The sequence below is a fragment of the Muntiacus reevesi genome, chromosome 8 (assembly GCF_963930625.1).
Source record: "Muntiacus reevesi chromosome 8, mMunRee1.1, whole genome shotgun sequence".
Classification (NCBI taxonomy): domain Eukaryota; kingdom Metazoa; phylum Chordata; class Mammalia; order Artiodactyla; family Cervidae; genus Muntiacus; species Muntiacus reevesi.
Window position 1 is genome coordinate 45,072,104 of NC_089256.1, and position 15,138 is coordinate 45,087,241.

At 36.7% G+C, this 15,138-nt stretch overlaps 2 protein-coding genes across 2 annotated transcripts in view; one reads left to right on the plus strand and one right to left on the minus strand.

Annotated features, from left to right (window-relative positions):
• The window catches only part of IQCB1 (IQ motif containing B1), a 150,244-nt gene that overhangs the window by 88,117 nt on the left and 46,989 nt on the right, over positions 1–15,138 (minus strand). The window lies entirely within an intron of this gene.
• Positions 7,404–15,138, plus strand: part of SLC15A2 (solute carrier family 15 member 2) — a 39,021-nt gene continuing 31,286 nt past the window's right edge. Inside the window, exons 1-3 of the mRNA XM_065942669.1 lie at positions 7,404–7,524; positions 9,350–9,437; positions 10,230–10,371. Of these exons, the coding sequence (XP_065798741.1) occupies positions 7,420–7,524; positions 9,350–9,437; positions 10,230–10,371 (335 nt within the window). The 5' untranslated portion in view covers positions 7,404–7,419. The remainder of the gene's footprint in view (positions 7,525–9,349; positions 9,438–10,229; positions 10,372–15,138) is intronic.

Sequence of the window (15,138 nt, forward strand, 5' to 3'; positions counted from 1 at the left end):
ACTCTGGTCCTCGGACCTTCCTTTGTTTTATTTTCATGGGTTTTTCCCTTGTCTTTTAGCCACTGTCATTCTGGACTCCATAACTCATTTCTTCCCCCTTTTATTATTTCCCATATAAATGAAATATGTTCTTAAAAATCATTTTGATGGATTGAATACATAGCATATCATTCTCTATACCCCACTTATTTAAATATGAGTAGCTTAGAGAGGAATGAGATAATATTTTCTTTGCTTCAGTTATCTCTTTATTTGATGCAGTTTCAGACATTAAAATGTAGGGAGCTGTGGATAAGACAAGTTCTCAGATATGTCATTCTCTGCCAGAACCATCTTCACAAGATTCTAAGCACATACCTTTTTTCTCCCAGCTTTATAGAGAAATAATTGACATATAACGTTGTATAAGTTTAAGCTGTATATTGTGATGATTTGATATGTGTCTATATGAAATGATTATTAAAATAAGGTTAGTTAACATAAACTCATATTCTTTTAGTTTGACCTTTCCGAATGGTTTGATGAAACTGATAATAAAAGTACAAAAGTAGTGAAAGTAAGTTGGCTACAAAGGAATAAAAATCAGTGGGCTTTGAATGATTCCATAACACTACACTGAAACTCTGAAGTTAGTAAAGCTGCATCTGTACAAGGATATGAGTGTGACCTATGAATTACATATTCATCAAGTATTATCCACAGTTTGGTAAGAAGGCACTCTTAGACATGCCAGAATTCAGCAATTATACCATTTACAACCACTGATGTAATAATTAGATTAATAATTTCCAATGTGTTGAGATGAATCAAAATTAGCAACTCAAGAATGGAAAAAAATATTATAAAAATATACTCTAAAAGGTTGAGAGCTTCTTCAAAGGGACTGGCAAAATTCATAGCTCAGTTCAGTCGCTCAGTCATGTCCGACTCTTTGCGACCCCATGAACTGCCGCACACCAGGCCTCCTTGTCCATCACCAACTGCCGGAGTCTCCCAAACCCACGTCCATTGAGTTGGTGATGCCATCCAGTCATCTCATCCTCTGTCGTCCCCTTCTCCTCCCACCCTCAATCTTTCCCAGCATCAGGGTCTTTTCCAATGAGTCAACTCTTCGCATCAGGTGGCCAAAGTACTGGAGTTTCAGCTTCAGCATTAGTCCTTCCAATGAACACCCAGGATTGATCTCCTTTTGGATGGACTGGTTGGATCTCCTTGCAGTCCAAGGGACTCTCAAGAGTCTTCTCCAACATCACAGTTCAAAAGCATCAATTCTTCGGCACTCAACTTTCTTTATAGTCCAACTCTCACATCCATACATGACCACTGGAAAAACCATAGCCTTGACTAGATGGACCTTTGTTTACAAAGTAATGTCTCTGCTTTTTAATACGCTGTCTAGGTTGGTCATAACTTTCTTTCCAAGGAGTAAGCGTCTTTTTATTTTCTTTTTTTTCCCCATTTATTTTTATTAGTTGGAGGCTAATTACTTTACAATATTGTAGTGGTTTTTGTCATACACTGACATGAATCAGCCATGGATTTTCATGTATTCCCCATCCCGATCCCCCCTCCCACCTCCCTCTCCACCTGATTCCTCTGGGTCTTCCCAGTGCACCAGGAGAGTAAGCGTCTTTTAATTTCAAGGCTGCAATCACCATCTACAGTGATTTTGGAGCCCAGAAAAATAAAGTCAGCCACTATTTCCACTGTTTCCCCATCTATTTGCCATGAAGTGATGGGACCAGATGTCATGATCTTAGTTTTCTGAATGTTGAGCTCTAAGCCAACTTTTTCACTCTCCTCTTTCACTTTCATCAAGAGGCTCTTTAGTTCTTCACTTTCTGCCATAGGGGCGGTATCATCTGCATATCTGAGGTTACTGATATTTCTCCCTGCAATCTCAGTTCTTCTTCACTTTCTGCCATAAGGGTGGTGTCATCTGCATATCTGAGGTTACTGATATTTCTCCCTGCAATCTTAATTCCAGCTTGTGCTTCCTCCAGCCCAGCATTTCTCATGATGTGCTCTGCATATAAGTTAAATAAGCAGGGTGACAATATACAGCCTTGATGTATTCCTTTTCCTATTTGGAACCAGTCTGTTGTTCCATGTCCAGTTCTAACTGTTGTTTCCTGACCTGCATACAGGTTTCTCAAGAGGCAGGTCAGGTGGTCTTGTATTCCCATCTCTTTCAGAATTTTCCACAGTTTGTTGTGATCCACACAGTCAAAGGCTTTGGCATAGTCAATAAAGCAGAAATAGACGTTTTTCTGGAACTCTCTTGCTTTTTCAATGATCCAGCAGATGTTCACAATTTGATCTCTGGTTCCTCTGCCTTATCTAAAACCAGCATAAACATCTGGAAGTGTACTGTTCACATTTTGCTAAAGCCTGGCTTGGAGAATTTTGAGCATTACTTTACTAGCATGTGAGATGAGTGCAATTGTGCAGTAGTTTGAGCATTCTTTGGCATTGCTTTTCTTTGAGATTGGAATGAAAACTGACCTTTTCCAGTCCATTGGCCACTGCTGAGTTTTCCAAATTTGCTGCCATCTTGAGTGCAGCACTTTCACAGCATCATCTTTTAGGATTTGAAATAGCTCAGCTGGAATTCCATCACCTCATCATCAATTCATAGTAGTAGTATAATATATAATGTATGTAATGTATTATATAGATTATAAGTAAGTAAATATTTATTAAATATATATATATAATATTATCTGGGTGGTGGTTGTGTGAGTTACACATATGTAGAAAATACTACAGTCTTACACTTAAGATTTGTGCCTTTTAAGTTATATTTTAAAAGTTCACAAACAAAATCAATAAAAAACTATTAGCAACATAGAGGGTGGAAGAGAATTAATATAAATGATATAAAAGTAGATCTTACAAGTTTACAAGAAGAGGACAAACAACTCAATAGAAAACAGGAAATGAATCGGCAGTTCTAAAAATTCTAAAACACTTTTTGTCACAGAGATGTTACTTCCAGAAATTCGTTCTACAGATACATTTGACTAATTTGCAAGGTTATTACTGAATTATTATTTATATTGCAAAAGACTTACAATCTGAATATAAGTCTTTTGTTATTGATTTTTAAGTGATTTATGTAGTTTGGACACAAATCCTTTGCCAATATATGTAGTATGACTGTTTTCTATCAATTTATGAGTTGTCTTTTTACTCTTAATGGTATCTTTTGGTGAACAAAAGTTATTAATTTTAATGCTATACCGTATATTAATTGCTTATGGTTGCTATATGTCTTATTTTTAAAAATCTTAGCTTAAAAAATTAAATCTTGGCTTAAGCAGTCATAAAGATATTTTCTCACATTTTCCTCTAAAAGCTATATTTTTTAAGCTTTAACAGATCTGTAATCTATGTAGAATTAATCTAATCTCTCTATATGACCAACCTAGGCAATGTATTAAAAAGCAGACATTATTTTGCTGACCAAGATCCATCTAGTCAAAGCTATGGTTTTTCCAGTAGTCATGTATTTGAGAGTTGGACCATAAGGAAAGTTGAGCACCGAAGAATTGATGCTTTTGAACTATGGTGTTGGAGAAGACTCTTGAGAGTCCCTTGGACTGAAAGGAGATCCAACCAGTCAGTCCTAGAGGAGATCAGTCCTGAATGTTCATTGGAAGGACTGATGCTGAAGTTGAAGCTCCAAAACTTTGGCCACCTGATGCAAAGAACTGACTCATTTGAAAAGACCCTAATGCTGGGAAAGATTGAACACAGGCAATAAGGGGATGACAGAGAATGACATTCTCGGTCGGGTCGGCATCACCAACTTGATGGACATGAGTCTGAGCAAGCTCTGGGAGTTGGTGATGGACAGGGAAAACTGGCGTGCTATAGTCCATGGGGGTCACAAATAGCGGGACATGGCTGAGCGACCAAATTGAACTGAATATTAATGTAATCTATATTTTATAGCCTTTTATGGTTTTTATGCATGATGTAAGATAAAGTTAAACACTTTTTTCCATATGAGTATCCAGATGGTATTTTTTTTAATTGAAAACAGTCATTTGTCCCATTGTACTGCCATATCTTGTTTGGCCTAAATAATGCCAAAGTGTGTGTGTGAGTCTTTTTCTGAACTCTGTTCTGTTGCATTGGTTGCTTTATCTATCTTTGTGTCATTTCCACTCTGTTATAATTACTATAGCTTTATAATAGATCTCCTACTGGGTAGTGCAAATCCTCCATTATTGTTCTTCAAGATTGCCTTTCCTGTTCTTAGATTTCTGCATCTCCATATGAATTTAAAATATCAACCTATAATTTTCTACATTCACAAAACCTGTTGGATATTTTTTGTTGCAACTATAGATTGATTTGGGAATTGCTGACATCTTACTGAGTCTTCCAAATCATGAGCGTGATGTGTCTTTCCATTTATTTAGATCTTTAATCTCTTTCTATAATGTTTTAGAGTGTTTAATACTGATGTCTTTTTTAACTTATTTTTTAATTGTAGCATGTATTCATGTCTTAAACATCTTTTAATAGATTTATTCCTAGGTATGTTTTATGCTATTAGAGTTGGTATAATTTTTAAATTACCTTTTTTATTTGTTTTTGCTGATATTTAAATACAATCTTTTTATGTGATGATTTTGTATTCATAGTTTGCTAAACACGTCCTCTTTTAATTTCATATTTGCTTCTTCTCTCTGACTATGTAAGTATCTATCATTTGAGACTTTCAGCCTCCTTTCTGTACATGACTGTAAAATATCACTCTCTCCTGTCATAATCATTGAGTCACAAATATTTTTACTCTTATATCTTAGGCTATTTTTCTCTATTATTCTTTTTTATCTCTGAAGAGTTTATACTCATTTCTGTTCATGAATTGCTTTTTTCTTTGATTTTTTTTTCCCTTTTGTCCTTCTGATTTCAACTTAGCAAAAATGATGCTGTATAAAAAGCATCTTGGTAAAATCAAAAAGGCTCTAGAATAGGTCTTAGAGTCTTGGATTCTAGTCTGAGCTCGTCTGTAACATTCTTTAGGCTAGATTAGCAGAGGGATTTCAAACCAGTGTTCACCAAATCCCTAATATAAGAATTCCCAGAGATGCTTGTTAAAAATACAAGTTCTTGGCTACCCCTTTAGATCTATGTGTGTGTGTGTGTGTGTGTGTGTCTGTGTGTATCACCCTGGAAATTTCTATATTGGTACATAAGTACATGTACAAATATAAATATATATAAATATCCGTAAGTGATTTTTATCATCGGGGAAGTTTAGTTTACATATGACAGGATTAGGATTCCTTCCATCTCTGATATTATTTGATTCTACGACTGCTTAGCATTGTATTGCCATAATCAATGGAAAATTTCACCTAAGCAAACAAGTGTCAGAGAACCAATGCCAACACGCTAAAGTTTGGCATTTAAGGCACCTATGAGCGCGAGTGACTTGGCGCCTTGCATGCAGGTGCTATTCCATCTGCTCTGCTATACCAAATGCTATTTCGGAGGTACAAGGCCAGAGCAGGAGGAGCCATCAATGTAATTAGATCTTAAAGGCATCTATGCCTCTAGTGGTTAACTTGACTAGTAACTTCTGACCATTTGTTTTGTATCCAGAGTCATTAACCAAACTAGGTCAGAAAGGGCAGTACTTCCTGAAAGAATAACTACAGCTTAATCATTAATGTCACAAGCAGAAATGAAGCTGGACTCTTCTTTGGGTAAAGGTTGACAGGAGAGAAACAGGATGAGGAGTGTAACAGAAGCTGAGAAAAAAACATGGTCAAAGTCTGAGATAGAGTTTAGGGAGGAAAGAGTAGAGTGTATCCTGATCTTATTTGTCAATAAATTACTCAAGTAGGTAATGTAAGAATTTTATGAGGGATAGAATCATAGGTTCTCATATTCTTTAAAAAAAAAATGTATTCTCCTATTTCCTGACTTCTTTTTTGGTTTAATCCTTATTTTTCTTATTTCTCTCTAGCCATTCTTTTCCTTTTCCTTTTGACTGACAACTAGATGGGCACCCATACTGTTTTGTTCTTTTACCTCTTTGACTTTGCAAAAATAATAATTATTTAATAGTCATGTCCGGAGAAGGCAATGGCACCCCACTTCAGTATTCTTGCCTAGAAAATCCCATGGACAGAGGAGCCTGGTGGCTGCAATCCATGCGGTCGCTACAAGTCAGACACAGTTGAGTGACTTTACTTTCACTTTTCATTTTCACACATTGGAGAAGGAAATGGCAGCCCACTCCAGTGTTCCTGCCTGGAGAATCCCAGGGATGGGGGAGCCTGGTGGGCTGCCGTCTATGGGGTTGCACAGAGTCGGACACAACTGAAGCGACGCAGCAGCAGCAGCAGCAACAGTCATGTCTGATCCTGTTCCTCCTCTGATAAGAACTAAATGTATTCTGGAGTCATTTGGAAGTCCATTCACTAAATATTAAGAAAAATGGTGTTTGTAATAGCACCTAGAAAATAACTGGTTCAAAATTTTTACACAAATCAAATTTTATTTACAAATGAAATGATAGGTTCATCTTGAAGTAAGAAAGTAACAACATAGAGAATGAATTTTAAAATAAGAATGATTCCCAAATGTATATCACTGAAACTTTCCTTTTGTTTTCTTTAGCTCCACCTCTTTAATTGCTTATAAGACATTTCCAGTTGAACTTTACTATGTCAAAAACCAAAAATTAACATTTTTTTTGTATCTCTCCAAATTCACTTTGTAGATAACTTTCCCTTTTCAATGCATTTCAATTCTACATTCCTATGTTTCTATTTCCATAGCTTCCATTCCTAAGTAATAACCATAGGCATTACTGATACAAATCTATCTATAATAGCACAGTGAAAATTCCAGATCTGCCACTTGATGGCCACATGACTTTGGAAAAATTGCAATCTCTTGAGATATTAGTTCCTGTAAAGTGAGAATGGTAGTAAGAATAAGAACATGAAGATAACATATGTGTGTATACACACACACACACAAACACACACACACACATACACACAATGGGTGTGTGATAAATGGCAGCTATTATTATCCTGAAATCAGTGTTTAAATCTGTGCTCCAGGCTATGTTGTAGGCATTATATTTCTAACTACTTTTCACTCATGTGCAGTTCTCCAGCATTTTACAGTATCTCACTTCCCTGTGCTTTACCTTTTACATGAACATTCTTTTAAACTGGTCTCTGAGACCCAATAGTTTTTTTTTTTTTCTCATATAGCTTTCTGCTTCACAGGAAGCTGCCTAAGCCCGACACCCACAGGGTTAAAACTAGTTGCTGAAGCCACCCCCTCTTCCCCTCCCAGTCCCCCTTTTCACAGTAGCCTGGCAGCTGTCCCAACTGCCTACCAAAGCCAAATGGTTGAAGAGAGAGAGAGGAGCCAGCCATGAATCCCTTCCAGAAAAATGATTCCAAGGAAACTCTTTTTTTACCTGTCTCCACTGAAGAGGTACCACCTCGACCCCCCAGCTTTCCAAAGCAGCCATCTCCGGTGAGTCCTGGGATTCATCTCTGCCTCTGACAGGAACAGACTTACTCTGTTAGTTCTCCTCCTTGGCCCCTGGAGCTTCAGGCTGAGCTGTATTAGAGTATTAAAAACTATTCTCTCTTGGAGTTAGAATGAACCTGTAAACCAGATCTAAACAGGAGTTTCTTTCAACTTAGGAGAGGAAGCAGCAGGAGGCGGTGGTCAGAGTTTTTCAGTGGGTATCCAGGACTTGGCTGTATTTCATTGTATATTCTGAATCTTTCTGGGGTGGAAAAAAAAGCACTTTGCATGTCCAGGGAAACTTGGCAAGTACTCCTTTCTGGAGAACTGTGTGTGATTGTTCTTTCTTTACCAAAAAAAAAAAACCTCCAAAACTTCAGCCTTTAGTTTCCCCTGTACACAAAATCTATGCTGGACACCAAGAGAAGTTTTAGAATAGATCTAGTCTCTGTTATTGTGTTTCAGTTTATAGTGGGCGAAAGGACAGAGAAACAGGGAAGTAATAATGCTTTACTTTATATATTAATACTTGTTAAAACATTTCCCAATTCTTTTTTAATCCTCATATCAAAATCCTGTAAGTAGAGAGGGTATAGTAATACTAGCCAGTATTTACTTAGTTCTTAGTTCTTATAAGCAAAGAAGTATTCTAGAGGTGGGTAGTTTCTTTGGAATAACAAAACTGAAGTATAAAGCCAGGTTTAGTGACATGGCCTGGATCAGTATGTTAGCACAGTCAGTGACAGTGTTACATAGCTAGTAAAAGCCGTGTTAACCAAACTTCAGGCTATATAATTCTCAATCTGTGAGCCGGGAAGGTAAGAAGACTATTCACTGTGTCTTTTAAGAAAGTTTTTTTTTAAAAATCATACATTAATACATATTAATACTTTGGAGGGTTGTCACTGACTGTGCTAACATACTGATCCAGGCCATGATTTGATTGAACCAAGGACCAAGGCTGGTCCTTTCCTTTGGTGAAGACTTCCAAAAAATGCCTGGTGGGATTTCACCTTCTAACTCATACAGGAAAAGAATAGATTTGATTGAACCATGAAAGGTATCTCCATCCCTTTCTCATGTTGGTTGGGCTATTGTAATGAGAGGGATTTGAAGTAAAACATGATATTCCTTTTATTCTGACTGATACAGTGCATGAAATAGCATAGTCCTTTTAATGCCCAAAAGGATTAGCATGAAAATATTATAGAATCTGTTTCATAGAACAAATGGACATTTAATTTGAGAAGGTTTAAGAAATCTCTGCCAAAGGTTAAAGTGATCAATCATCTTAATCTTTAACAATCTGCATTGGGCTCCATTCCTGGCAGGAAGCCTTCATATTGCTAGGATTCCTCCCAGCACAGTGAATGGGGCAAGTGGAGACAGAAAGGTTAATCCACAGTGTAGAGCTAAGCAGGGTACTGACATTTGACTGTAACTACCTGGACATAAAGTGTTCCAGAGGCCAACTCTTTGTTATGTTCCTAGAAATAAGGATGACTATTCTCTTGCCCGGTGCCCCAGGCTTTCCATTAAGTACCTGTGGGAAGATGAACAGGTCCTAGTGTCTATATCAAGAAATGCCTGAGCAGCTCCATATTAAATGTTTGAGGGACAAAGGAATATTTAGAATAGCTTCTTTGATTGCTAAATCAGCAATGCAGGCACTTTTAGTAGGATACTGACTGTTTCATGAAGAGTAGGGACCATTGCTTCGCATGACCTGTCATGGTGACATAAATGGTTTTTTCTGTTGTGAAACAGTATAATGGTCTAAATATGGATATATTGTTCATGCTTGAACCAGTGTCTTTTTGTTTCCTAGAAAATCTGTGGCTCCAACTATCCACTGAGTATTGTCTTCATTGTGGTGAATGAATTCTGTGAGCGCTTTTCCTATTATGGCATGAAAGGTAATATTGTGTCTCCCAGTCCTACTTTTCTCCACTCATTCTCACCCCATGTTTGTAACAATCTGTCTTATATGCATTTATTTCTCTTATCTACATTTTACCTTCACCTAGCTGGTCCTTTCCTTTGGTGAAGACTTCCAAAAAATGCCTGGTGGGATTTCACCTTCTAACTCATACAGGAAAAGAATAGAAAGGAGTAGTGGAAACCAGAACACAGCCTATGAGTACATAAGTAGAGAAACTCAGCATTCTATTCTTAATTTTTGTTCCTTAGGTCTATGGATTATATTGCTGCTGGGAAGGAGAAGGAAGGAATATTAGATATTAGATAAAGATAACATCGGGCCATGTTATCTTTCAGATTGACCTAAATGATGCTATGTGCATGATGACTGAAGGGAGGAATATTGCAGTGGCTCAGTCCATAAAGCATCTGCCTGCAATGCGGAGGCCATGGTGCAATCTCTGGGTCAGGAAGATACACTGGAGAAGGAAATGGCAACCCATTCCAGTATTCCTGCCTGGAGAATTCCATGGACAGAGAAGCCTCATGGGCTTCAGTCCATGGGGTCACAAAGAGTTGGACATGACTGAGTAACTAACACACACACACTAAGCATAGCCTCTTTCACCCTCAAAACTCCAAAGGACCCTACTTTTGCTGCTCAGAAGTTACTACTGATAGGAGTGCTGAAGATCAAGATAACCTGCAAAGACCCTATCAAATACTCTTTTACTCCATAAATCATTTTAATGTGTCTACCTTGTTTTGTCTCTCTTTTTTTGCTTTAGCTGTGCTGACCCTGTATTTCCTGTATTTCCTGCATTGGAGTGAAAACACTTCCACATCTGTGTACCATGCCTTCAGCAGCCTCTGTTACTTCACTCCCATCCTGGGAGCAGCCATTGCTGACTCATGGTTGGGAAAATTCAAGTAAGAATGATGGGAGGTCACATTTCCAAGAAGCTTCACAGATTAAATGTGCAGAGATTATCACTTCAAGCCTCTTGCTTCCAAGCAAGAATATACTTGTGTCATCCATGATAAATAAGAATCTCTCTCAGACTGAAATATAGAAAGGTTTTGTCTCTTCATTATCAGTTTTTCCAATATTTTTATACCCTTTTCAGTAAGGAGGGGTTTTTTCTTGTATCTAATTTAAATCTTATGTTCTGAAGTTTAAAACCAATTCTTGTTCTGATCTCAGGTGATAAGATGGCTACCCACAAGAAAACATATAATTAAATGTAGTTATTTTATATACTATCCATCTCTCCTCCAGACTGAGTCATTTCAACTCTTTTAGTATCTTCTTATAAGCCTCTCTTTTCAGCTCTTTTACCATCTCTGATTCTCTTTTCTAATCTCCTCCTGTAGGTTCTTTCTTAAAACTACAATAAATATTTTCATGAGTTAGACTAATAGTCTATTCATTTCAATATCTTTTAAGTCCCTAAAAATAGCACCAAGAGATGTTTGGGGGTAATGTTATAGTTGTCATCTATAACATCATTCTCATGGGAGAGTGATGGATCTCAGGTATCCATCACTTAGGTATTTTCTGTGGAGTTGTCATCTACGGAATTGTCTAAATTAGCATTTCTCAAAGTGCATTCTGTTGAAAATTTGTTGTATAGGATCTAAAGAATGTTATGTAGGAACATAAAGCTCTCACAGTCAAATAAGTTTGGGAAAATGCTAGACTGAATAAAGCTAAAAAGGTATCTTTACTGCATGATTTCTTATAGCCTTTAACATGCTAATTAATATTATAAAATCACCTAGAGAAGGTTATGATATGTAGCATTTCCCAAACTTGTTTGACTGTGGAATATTTTTTCAGGGTATCTTGTAGACCAAGTGTTCCAAGGAATCCTCCAGTAAACACTGGTTTCTATCTCACTTTGGCCTAGATATATCCATTATCTAAAGTATTTATTCAGCATCTAATGTAGTGCTACAGCCACAACACAGTACTAAATAGTTTCTTGACTTGGGAGAGAGATGGCAGGTGCCTGAGGTCTATGTAGGCTCCTTATGTAGTAGTAATCGCCGAGTCCATCCAGATAGAAGGATGACACTATATGCAGAAAAAAGCATAAGCCATGGCATGGTCTTCATTCAGTTATAGAATAAAAGATTCATATTTATAGTATTTTAATTTATTTTTAAAATGACTGCCTTGTAAGAAGTATAGCTCTAGGATTTGGTGAACAATAGTTTCCTGATTATTTCAGAGGAAATTTGGCCATCTCTCCTTGTACCCTTAATCTCAATCCTTCCTGAGGTAATTTTAATTATTTTTAATTTATTTTTATTGATGTATACCTTAATGTATACAAATCTGAAAGGCTTAAATGTACAACTGGATGAGTTTTTACATATGTATCACCATCACCTAGGTCACTCTCGGTGGTATCTTTGTACCCTCAATATTTCCATCTCTTGCCTTCAATTTCTTCTTCAGAGATAGTCTTGTCCTAGAAATAATGGCAAATATCTTATGACTGTAAACAAAAAAATTATTATTAACCTTTTTTTTCTATCTTCTTTGTCTTATTATCACTACCTGCAAAATTTTTAAACAATCACTTAATTTTGTTGCCTTCCTTTCTTACTCTTCATTATCACTCCTTAGGGCAGAGTAATATAATGCAGTGCAATATAATCCAGTTAGATTCAATTTAATTTCATCTATTTTAATTCAATAAATGTTTATTGAGCAGCTTCTATTTGTCCAAAGAACCGTGAGGGATAAGCAGATAAGACATAATACATGCTTCACATTGCTCATGGTCAACTAGCTTTAGTACAAAACAGATTATGGTAAGTGCAATAATAGTATAAGTCATCTTTTCATCCTATTGAAATTCCTGTCTCTAAGATCACTGGTAATGAAGCTATCAAATTGAGTGATCTTTTGTACATTCTTATTCATGTTGAGCATTTTAGTCTGTTTATTGCTCCTATATTCTTGAAGCTTCCTGGGCTTCTCTAACACTGTATTTTCTGGTTCTTTTACTTTTTTGAATTCTTCCAAATTTGGCCTTTTTTTTCCTTTTTGTTTACTTCACTCTTTCCTGAATGTAGGCATTTCCCCAGTGTATACCTTTTACCCTTTTCCCTTTCTCCAGGTTTTCCCTTAGCAAGTACCGTGGTGTCAATTTTAGCTATATGCTGATGTCTCCTCAAACTCTGTAATCTTAACCTATCACTCAAGCCCCAAGTGTGCACTGTAACTGCACATTAGCATTCATCTCCTGGATATTCCACCTTATCCTCTCTCCTAGCTACCCTATACTTCTACAACCAATCAGTTTTTAAATTCTACCAATTCTGTTTCTATATTATCTCATATTCCTCCCACCTCAACACTGAGTCTCCAGTACTCTAATTTTGGTTGTCTTTAACCTCTGAACTGGACTATTATAATGGACACATGTGACATTTTCATTGTTTCCCATAATCTTTGTTCATAATTGAATCCTTGCACTACTGTCAAATTAATTTTCCTAAAAGAAATCTCCATTCACATTACTACTCTGCTCAAAATTTCTGCTAGCATGTTGTCTACTAATCCATCCAACTTACCTTTCTGCTCTTATTGTCTTACTTACTCCCTTTCAAGAATGTCCAATAGATGAACCAAATACTAATATTTGCCTAATGATGGCCAGGAACATCTCTTTTCTATGTCTGTTTGCATAGTTTCTACTTCATGAAATCTCTTTCTTCCCCAGCCTTCCACATCCAAACCCTTTAAGGCTCAGTTCACATGCCACCTATGCAATGGAATATCCTTTGCCCCTTACTTTTTACCACTAACCAGAATAAATCTAATATGCTCTGAACTCCCTATTTCTCACCCTCACATGACAAATTCTCTCTTATAATAACTATGTATATGAATCTATATCTTCTTCTAAACACTTAGAAGACAAAGCCTCATTTGTAGTTTTTTATGCACAGCACTTAAAACAGTGGCTGGTGCATAGGAGGCCCACAAAAAATATTTCAGTTAATAAATATATTCATCTTCAGATGAACATAGGCAGAAGACTGAGGGTAGGTGTGGGCAGGTGTGAAGATGACTTTTATTTTGTTGTGGGTATTGTGGTTGCTTTTAAAATAACAAAATTCTTTGAGGGATAAATAGGTATCTCTTTCAGTGGAAAGTGGGTTGGAGAAAACACGAATAACTTGTTCTTTAGGGATGTGTGGGGGTGTGGTGAGCTCACATGTCCAAAGACAATGATGACAACAACATGAACAAACAAGTATTTCAAACTCCTTTCCTTTTCTTCAGAAGTTAGCTTCTGAATGAAAAATTTCCTGTAACATTAGAAACATTGCTCATACCTTCAAACCACAATTTTCTGAATTTAGTACACAGCATATATTAAAGGTACTTCCTCTATTTGAAGCCCCAGAATCCTAGCTTTGTTAAGAGAAAATGGGCACCCATGGCCCCTGACTTTTGTACAAGGAACTCACTGTGTCAGGAGAGAGGTGAAACTTCCTTCAGGGCTACATGTAGGAGAGAGTAGCCAGTAGATACACAATGGAAAACAATTTTTTAAACATGGATACTGGGTTTTTACTGTTTCTATAAGTATCTACTGAGAAGGTTAATTACATGCTCAGATGCTATTTTTGATGCCAAGTTGCTTTTAAGAGAGAATAACATTTTTAGTCATAGTCCCTAGAGTTGGTTTATACCTTGTGACCTGTGCCTGTCAGTCTGGTCTCCTGATCTTGGCAATCACTAAAAGCCACTCTCTTAAGTGTGTTTTGCCAAATATACTTTTGGATGTCTTTTCTACACTTCCTCTTTATCTGACTGGGTCTATAGCATATCCTTCCCCCTATCTTTTTTGTCTGGTCAGAGCTGACCCTCTTTATGCTAGGTCTCTTCCTTTCTTACATTAGGTCTCTGCCTATTGCACATACTACTTCTCAGTTCCTAAACTCTAATTTAAAATGTCTCTGGCTTTTGATATTCTTACGGTGAAATAAAATTTAAAACTTCTTTCTTTTCCCTTTCCTTTTTCCACATTAACTTGTTCATAAAACTGAAGGAATGTGGTCTGTAAGAAAGAAGTTCTAGACCTAATTCTAATCCTAATTAGCATGGCACTTTAAAAATGTCCTTTGACTTATCTGCATTTCACTTTCCTCATTTGCAGATGGAAGACTGAAGTCTGTCTGAAGCAGATCTGTGTCCTGTGGTTAAGACTGTAATATCCCCAATGACAACTGCATTTCAAATGCAGAATTTCCAAGTTTCTCTTGACTTCGCTCTCCTTAAGTTCCCTGCTGTTAGCTTCCTCACTTATATTCTTCATATTTTTGACTAATTCCTTGAATCTTTCACCTAGAAGGTAGCTTGTTTTTCTTTTGAGGCAATTACACTTCTATCATTTGTTTAGTCCAACAATCTGATATTGCCCTGATCTCCCAACACAGACTATCACTCCAGCTCAGATTCCTTTTGTTTTTTCTCAGTGATGATTTAGCATACATCATCTATTTTGTGTTCATAATAACTGTCCTTCTCAGTCACTTTTTATTCTGTTTCTTTCTATTCATTCTTTTTATTCCAGTGAAGAAAACTTTTCTCCAGAAGACACTACAAAGCCTTTTAGGAAAGCCTGTACCTTCCCTTTTCTTATCTCCTATTTCCTACTATAAACCCTCTAA